General features: G+C 44.6%; 1 protein-coding gene across 1 annotated transcript in view; it reads right to left on the bottom strand.

Annotated features, from left to right (window-relative positions):
- The window catches only part of SRP9 (signal recognition particle 9), a 9,869-nt gene extending 6,312 nt beyond the window's left edge, over positions 1-3,557 (bottom strand). The window contains exons 1-2 of the mRNA XM_003790979.3: positions 3,209-3,557; positions 1,896-1,964 (exon numbers count right to left, since the gene is read on the bottom strand). Coding sequence (XP_003791027.1) covers positions 1,896-1,964; positions 3,209-3,280 — 141 coding nt within the window. The 5' untranslated portion in view covers positions 3,281-3,557. The remainder of the gene's footprint in view (positions 1-1,895; positions 1,965-3,208) is intronic.
- Between the last annotated feature and the right edge of the window lie 5,568 nt (positions 3,558-9,125).

Here is a 9,125-nt window from a genome sequence, read left to right as displayed (position 1 = left end):
TGCCACGGCACTCTTCCCAGGGGGATAACTTGAGGCTCTGTCTCCAAAAAAAAAAAAGAAAATTCCAAATGCCTAGCAAAGCATATATATGGTATTACAGAGGATCAATTCAAGTTTTTTAAACAAATGCAGGAACAGTGAACATGAGAATGAAAGAAAGGAAGGGACCAATCACAATTCCATTTCTAAACAGGTGAAACTAAATTGTATCCTACAACTAACTGTAGGAACAGAAGAAGGAACCAGTCTGTCAAGAGATGATAAACTTCACTTCCGGACAGGCTAACTTTGAGGAGTATATGAGGTAAGGATGCTCAACATAGAGCTTATCATGAAATCAAGAAAAATATGAGCTAAATATTTTGGCTCACACATAACTGCAAGTAGACATAGATACAGGCAGTATTAGACTTGACTAAATAGCTTGCTCCTGAAGAAGCTGCATGAAAGACAACCAATCCTGGGGAAATAAACATTTACAGGGCCACATCAAAGAAATAATTAGCAAAGAAGAAAGCAACAACAAAAACCTAAGAGCAAGAAAGCCAAGATAAAATGGAGATAACAAGTGCCAGAATAATAATCTCCATGAAAAAGTGGAGTTGGTATCAAAAGCATTAAAGAACTTAAGATATGAACCCATGAGATCACCGGGTTTGAAAATAAAGGGGCTTGGCTCTGTGGCTGTAGCTCAAGTGGCTAAGCGCCAGTCACATACACTAGAGCTGGCTGTCGAGTTTGAATCCAGCCTGAGCCTGCCAAATAACAGTGACAACTACAACCAAAAAATAGCTGGGCATTGTGACGGACGCCTGTAGTCCCAGCTACTTGGGAGGCTGAGGCAAGAGAATTGCTTAAGCCCAAGAACTGGAGGTTGCTGTGAGTCGTGACCCCAAAGCACTCTACCCAGGGTGACAGCTTGAGACTCATCTCAAAAAAAAAAAAAGAAAAGAAAGGGGCTTGTGGGCCGGGAACAGTGGCTCACGCCTGTAATCCTAGCACTTTGAGAGGTAGAAGTGGGAAGATCATTTGAACTCAGAGGAGTTTGAGACCAGCCTAAGTAAGAGCAAGATCCCACCTCTACTAAAGATAGAAAAATTAGCCAGGCCTTGTGGTGTGAGTCTGTATTCCCAGCTACATGGGAGGCTGAGGCAGGATTGCTTAAACCCGTAAGTTTGAGGGTCCAATGAGTTATGATGCCACCACTGAACTCTACACAGGGTGACAGATCAAGCCTTTGTCTCCAAACAACAACAAAACAAAAAGGGGGCTGATGATGCATTCACACAAAGAGCAATATCAGGGCAGCACCTGTGGCTCAAAGGAGTAGGGCGCTGGCCCCAAATACTAGAGGTGGCGGGTTCAAACCCAGTTCCAGCCAAAAACTGCAAAAAAAAAAAGAAAGAAAGAAAAAGAGCAACTTCAGTGGAATACCAGCTGTGGTATTAAGGAATGAATAGGATGTGAGCAAGTAACAATTGTGAGCAGATTAAAGGCCGGAGAGAGACATAACAATACCATACCTGGTGTTTGAACACCATCATGTACTTCTCATCTACCAAAAAGGAAATCTTTATTTGCCTATATCCAGTTTTGTTTTCTACATTGCTAAGGTCTGATAAGAGAATTGTATTAAACTATACTCAAATAGCTTCTTGGCCTTTTGGCTAAGATTAAGTGCAAACTACACTTGACATACTACATTAATGAAACAGACTAAATATTTCCTGAAGGTCTATAAAAGTAACTTCTAGAATGAAGTTCTTCATTTTAGAATGAAATGCAAAATAAGCATCCTCAGGAGTAATCTACATAAATTCTAAGTAAATAATTTCAAACAAATTATTCATTCTAATACATCTGAGAGTATGCAACAAATAAAAATGTATACTTACAACTAAATCATCTGTTACTTTCATACACAAACTCCCATCCGAATGCCTGTATTTGAGAACCACACGTGCCTGAAACAAAAATACATTATTTAAAAACAATGAAGAGGCTCGATAGCTCAACCGGCTAGGGCACCAGCCACGTACACCTAAGGTGGCGGGTTCGAATCCCCAGCCCAGAACCGCCAAACAACAATGACGGCTGCAACCAAAAAAAAAAATAGCCGGGCGTTGTGGCGGGCGCCTGTGGTCCCAGCTACTTGGGAGGCGGAGGCAAGAGACTCGCTTGAGCCCAGGAGTTGGAGGTTGCTGTGAGCTGTAATGCCACGGCACTCTACCCTGGGGGATAGCTTGAGGCTCTGTCTCAAAAAAAAAAAAAAAGAAAGAAAAGAAAAACAATGAAGACAGACAACATTTCTCATAATTTAGTCTCCAAGTGGGTTGAAAAGGATCCTCTTAAAATACTCCAAATATCTAAAGGCATCCTTTACTATATACACTTATGAATTGAAATGAAGTTTAAATAATTCACTTTAGTTCATTCCTATTGCTGTAATTTATTTTTTCTAAGACTTAAAAATAAATTGGGCATTCTATTCGCGGCCAGTTTGAAGAGCTGTACTGAAAATTCCCTAAACAAATCCATATTCAGGGAATACCTGGGAGACTTTAAGGGAGTTTACTGAGTTTTTTTTTTTTTTTTTTTTAGACAGAGTCTCACTTTGTCGCTCTTGGTGGCATCATAGTTCACAGCAACCTCAAACTCTTGGGCTCAAGCGGTGTTCTTGCCTCAGCCTGTGACGCCACGGCACTCTACCGAGGGCGACAAAGTCAGAGACTCTGTCTCAAAAAAAAAAAAAAAAGATCAAGAATCTCTATTCTGCGGGGTGCAGATGCTTCCAAATACGGATCTTTCAAGAATGTCTGCGCAGAGGCAGAAAAACATTATCCCCTCTTTATGCACGAGGTACTCTTACGCCTTGGCGGTACGGGAAGAGAACCCGTCAACTAAGGGACAAGCAGCCGAGGTTGCAGGGGGAGCCCTGGCATTACAGACCCGTCAACCTCTCTAAGCAGCAAAGGCCGCACCGGGCACGGGGGGCGGAGACAGGCCGACCGCAGGACCGCGCCGGGCTGCAACGCCCCGGACTGCTGGACCTGGGACGGAGAGGAGGAGACAGCAGGAACAAGACGGTCCCTGTTCACCCCTGCCCCTCTTGAAAGCGCTAGGGAAGCTCCGGAGGCCGAGGAGACGGCAGGGAAGACATCCCGACCCAGGGTTGGCGGGCGAGGCAGCGGCCCCGCCAGGAATTTACCTTCATGGGGTCGGCGAGATAGAGCTTCTCGGCCGCGCGGCTGAACTCCTCCCAGGTCTGGTACTGCGGCATCTCGGCTCGGGGTGGAACAGGACAGGGGCAAGACCACGAGACCAGGCCCACCTGCCTACCCTCCTCCCGCGGCCGCCGAGCGACACGGGCGTCCCAGCTCCCCAAGATGGTGGCGCCTCTTTGAACCAACGCCTCGCTCCATTGGACGGCCGCGCCCACGCTGGCCCAATGGGCGGGAGGGCTGTTGCCAGGGAGGGGCGGAGCCGCGCGGGGCAGTCGGGAGCCTGCGACCTACAGGTGCGGTTGCCACAGCGCCGCTTGTGGAAGTGGAGGTACAACAGGGACTTTACCTAACAAAGTAACCTAACCGTTTGTACCCTCATATTAATGTGAAATTAAAAGAGAAAAGAGGAGTGGCGTCTGTCCCGCTGCCCTCTGCGGGAACTGCAGGGTCCTTCCACAGAGATTGAGCAGCTCTGTGATAGATGCTGGAGAATGGAGGCGACAGGGTGTGGTGTCACACTTGCAGCCTAGTGAAGGAACAACCTAAGACTTTATATGATGAACACTTATGTCAGGTTAGTGGAGCACAAAGGAAGGATGATAACTTTTGGGTCCGGAGGAGGCTCATAGAAAGGACACAGCCAAACTGTTGGCAAGGAGGGGCCGGCCACCTCGCCCATTTTAGATCTGCAGCATATTTGATATGACTGGTGTTTAGGTAAAGTGGAAGGAGAAAAAGCAAAGAAAAGAGGCGCGTCATCATTTATGCCAGGATAAGGAATTCGAACTTTTATTCTTCAGGCAGCGGGCAATATAGATGAGTATTGCGAGGTCAAAGACGGAAAATAAAAGATAATTTAGAAATGTGAAGGAAAGGAAACAGGGTCCAGGTTCTGTGCAGGCAACAGTCAGCCTTTATTTCCACAGGGGTGTAGGCGAGCTGAGTTCCAGAAAGAAGTCAGCACGTGGGTTAAGGTGGATGGAAATTTAAAAGGTTGCAGGTAGGAATTGGCACATTCACTTTTTCCTGGTGGGACATTCGTGCATCACTTCTCCTGGGCAGGTAGGTGGGTTTTACTTGGGCAGGTTGATTTCTATTTGACACTATCAAGTGTCTTTCTTAGATCAGGTTTATTGAGGTGTATTTTATGTACATAAAACATTGACTTTTTTCTTTTCTTTTCTTTTCTTTTCTTTTAGACAAGATCTGTGTCACCTGGGCTAGAATATAGTGGTGTCATAGCTCACTTCAGTGTCAAACTAATGGGCTCAAGTGATCCTTTTGCTTCAGCCTCCCCAGTAGCTGGGACTACAGGTGGGTGCTACTACACCTGGCTAATTTTTCTTTTCTTTTCTTTTCTTTTTTTGTAGAGACAAGGTCTCCCTGTGTTATTCAGGCTGGTCTTGCACTCCTGGCTCAAGTCTTCCTCCTGTCTTGGCCTTCCAAAGTGCTGGAATTATGGGCATGAGTCACTGTGCCCAGCCCAAACACTGGTTATTATTATTATTATTATTAATCTTTTTTTTTTAATAGACAGGGTCTTGTTATGTTGCATAGGCTGGTCTCAAACTCCTGGGGCCAAGTAATCCTCCCATCTCTCCTGAATAGCTGGGTCTATGGGCAAGTGCTAATAGTCCTACTTACTGCAAAACACTAAATTTAAGTGTACAGTTTGATGTATTTTGTTAAATATACATCCCCATGTACCCAATACCTCAATCAAGATATAGAACATTTCTTCATCTACAGAAAATTCCCCCATGCTTCTTTATGTTCAGTTCTTTCACCCCTACACTGATCCAAATCACTGATTTGCTTTTGCTACAATAGTTTAGTTTTGCCTTTAATTGAAGGGCTTTAAGTATATTTGCATTTTATAGGGCTGCATCTGCAAACCAAGACAGTTGAAGTGCAAATCTGGAGACAGGAAGACCTCTTAAAATGCAGTAATACAGTCAGAAGAGGCCAACTCTAGAGTGCCTAGAGTTAGGGCACTAACTTAGGCATGGAGAAGAATATACAGATTCAAGATTTACTTGATGAATGATTGGATGTTGGGTATACAGGAGAGGAAACAATAGAGATTACTCCCAAGGCAGTGGAAGTGCAGGTACCAGTGATTGATACAGAGGAAAAGGAAGAAGAACAGGCTTGGGAGATAATGGGGAAGAAAATAGAATTCAGTTCTGGACTTGATGAGCATGAAGTATCTTTGGAACTTCCAGGTGGAGATGTCTGGTAGCCCAGAGGTGTCAGCAGATAGGTCATAGTTGAACCTTCTCAGGGAGAGGACATAACATAAGAAGACAAAGGACAAACACGGAGAAACAGCCACATGGACAAAGGATGAGAGAGGAATTAGAGTCCACAAAGGAGGCAGAGGAGAAATTATCAGGAAGATGAAAGGAAACTGGGAGTATCTGGGAAGTGAGGGGGAAAGACAGTTTCAAGGAGGGAACAGTCGGTTATGTCAGATGGCAGATAGGGTGAAAGTACAGTGAGAACTGAAATGAGTTGATTGACCATAGTCACAGGGAGTTCATTGGTGACCTGGGCCAGTGGAACCTCAGTTGGGCTGGGTTTCAGGGAGGAACTGACTACAGTTCAAAGGCCTGAAGTAGAAAAGTAGGGCCTCTCTTATACGGTCCTTTATAAAAGCTCAGTCATAAATAGAAGAGATGGGAAGATGGTAATACCAAGTAAAAAGTGTTATGTTAGGAGATGAGAATATTTTGTGCATATTTATAACTTATTAGGGAAAGACTCTTATAAGATGTAGAGACTGAAAATACAACAGAGGCCAGGCACTCTGGGAGGCCAAGGTGAGAGGATCTCATGAACTCAGGAGTTCAAGATCAGCCTCAGCAAGAGTGAGACACCTCCCCCACCTCTACTAAAAACAGAAAAATTAGCTGGGCATCATGGCTGATGCCTGCAGTCCCAGCTACTCAAGAGGCTGAGGCAAGAGGATCACTTTAGCCTAGGAGTTGGAATTTGCCGTGAGCTATGATGATGCCACTGCACTCTAGCCAGGGCTATAGAGTGAGATGGTAGGAAAGAAGGGATGGAGGAAGGGAGGGAAAAGGCGAGGAAGAGAAAGAAAGGAGAGAAGAAAATATAGGAGTGGAAAGCAAGATCTCAGAGGAAACATGAAGGGGAAGAGCAAAGGCCCAGGTGAGAGAAAAAAGAAAGTTCACTGATGCCTTTGAGGTGGTGGGGAAGGAGGGAAGTTGGGTGAAGGCATATAGATACAAGGGTGAGATGGTAAATTGTCACCTGAGAGACAAGACCATCCTCTAAAACAGGAGGGTAAGAGTGGGTTTGGAGGCTTGTGGAGAAGAAATAGGGAAGCCAACAGAAAACTCAAAAACAGTATATTAGAGTTGAAAGCTGAGCTGAAACTGGAGATCATACTCGGAATAGCAGCAGTTGGGGTCTGCCGAGCACCACACCCATGTCTTGGAATGAAAAACACAGATGTTAGGGATTTATAGGACACATGAGGAAGAAGAAAAAGGGTAAAGAATGTTGAAGATACTGGCAAGAGAGTGATTTGAAGTGATAAATTATGGGATCCAAGCTAGATAGTAATTAATTAGGTCAAAAGAGAGAGGCCTCAAGGAAATCTGAAGTCAGTATGATTGGACAGAGAAACTAGATTGGATATTGGAATTCAAAATTTCAGAGAAGCAATAGTTCCTGGTGAGGTTGCATTGATAGTTGGGTTGTCCATGCAAATATCCATGGTGCTTATGATTAAGAAAGGGAATAAGAGGAAGAAGACGACTTAGAGCCAGGGCCTCAGATCCTTAGTTAACAAGAATGGGGTGTGTGTGTTTGTGTTTTGGAGGAATCCAAAAAGAACTGAGCAGAGGTAGAGAGGGCAAAGTCAGGCAGAATGACCCCTTGGGAGAGGGGGTTTTGCCTGGTGATGAAAACAATGAAAGTTAAGACAATGCCAACTTTGCCTTCTGTCACAAGAAGGAGCACAAGAGATTGGTTTTAGGCTTGGTGCCTGTAGCTCAAGCGGCTAAAGCACCAGCCACATACACCAGAGCTGGTGGGTTTGAATTCAGCTGGGGCCACCAAACAACAATGACAACTATAACCAAAAAATAGCTGGGCATTGTGGCAGGCTCCTGTAGTCCCAGTTACTTGGGAGACTGAGGCAGGAGGATGGCTTGAGCCCAGGAGTTTGAGCTTGCTGTGAGCTGTGATGCAACAGCACTCTACCCAGGGTGATGGCTTGAGACTCTGTCTCAAAAAAAAAAAAAAAAAGAAGAGATTGGTTTCAATTAAATACAGGAAAAAGGCTGGATGCCTATAGCTCAGGGGTTAGGGCACCAGCAACATGCTCCAGGACTGGTGGATTTGAACCCAGCCTAGGACTGCTAAACAACAACAACAAGAAAATAGCTGGGCACTGTGGCAAGCACCTGAAGTCCCAGCTACTAGGGAGGTTGAGGTAAGAGAATCTCTTGAGTCCAAGAGTTAGAAGTTGCTGTGAGCTGTCACACCGCGGTGCTCTACTGAGAGTGACAAAGTGAGGCTCTGTCTCAATAAAAAAAAAAAAAAAAAAAATACAGGAAAAAATATATCAAGTGCCCATTCTGGGCAAATACTAGGAGCTGTGCTAGGTGTTGGAGATCCAACAGTGACCCAGACAGACTCAGTCTCTGCCTCGGAGCTCACAGCTGAGAGAGAGGATGACAGGAAAGCTGTTCTGAGGGTCCCCATCACTGTGAGTTCCAGCACCTCCTAACTTACCCCAGCCAGCCCCCACAGAGGGAGAGAAGTCAAGATGAGAAAGAAGTTAGGGGCACTGCCCTAGATCATTTGAATGTCCTCAGCTACACTTGGATGAATTCCTTAAACTAGGTTATTCTTTTCCAGCTGTGGAGACATGGCTTCCAAAAGGCTATCTGAGAGTGTCCTTTATAAATTGCTCACACATGCACAATATCAGAAAAAGAAAATTCCTTTCATTCCCAGTCAGGAAGAGCCTTTGTGGTATCCTTTCTGCTTCATTTTCACACCAATAGCTCATTTGATCCTTCAGACAGCTCTGCCAGAATGGTCCATGAGCTTTATCCCAATTCCAAAAATCTGAAAAGCTCTAGAAAACAAAAGTATCTTGGTAACTCCTTTAGTGGAAACTTGACCTGAGCTCAAGTAAGTTTGCTCAGTCTTTATTTGTCCTACTTGGTGTGTTTGATTTCAGAGTGGGGCTCAGACTTTGCTGGTAGTATTATGCACTATGTTACATGTACCCTGTCTAGATATATAGAATATATTGCATTCACCTTTCTAGAATCCAACATGCTCTGAATTCTGAGACACATGGTCTCAAGGATTCTGGATGAGGGCAACTCTTTACAGGTGATGAGGAAACCAAGCCTAAAAATAAGTTACACAAATTAGCACTGGACTTTGTTCCTAATTATCCAGCAAGAGACAAGCCAAGCAGATGTTAATTGTGAGGGAGGAGTATGATTACTTTTGATTTTTGGAAATGTCGAGGGCTAGTGAAAAAGCTGGTCTTGGTAGAAAAGATCCTGGGTGCAGTGTCAAAACCAGAAGTCCTTGGGGTGGTGCCTGTGGCTCAAAGGAGTAGGGCACTGGCCCCATATACTGAAGGTGGCAGTTTCAAACCTGGCCCCGGTCAAAAACAAACAAACATTTTTAAAAAACCAGAAGTCCTTGTATTTTCCCCTACATTCATTGCCTCCTGTGATTGTTTTCGAGTCTTTGCCTCCCAATTCAATCCCATCCTGCCAAGGTCTGTTTCCCACAGTACATACCTCCTAACCTCATGAGGCTGTTCCCATGGGGTCATCAGCTGACCTTCATATTGCCCATTCCAGCAGACATACCTCAATCCATTCTTTTTTTTTTTTTTTT

This window comes from Otolemur garnettii, unplaced genomic scaffold (genome assembly GCF_000181295.1).
Source record: "Otolemur garnettii isolate 467f Iridium unplaced genomic scaffold, OtoGar3 scaffold00045, whole genome shotgun sequence".
Taxonomy (NCBI): domain Eukaryota; kingdom Metazoa; phylum Chordata; class Mammalia; order Primates; family Galagidae; genus Otolemur; species Otolemur garnettii.
The sequence above is the reverse complement of the archived record's forward strand: the minus strand, read 5'-3'. Positions and strand labels throughout refer to the sequence as shown.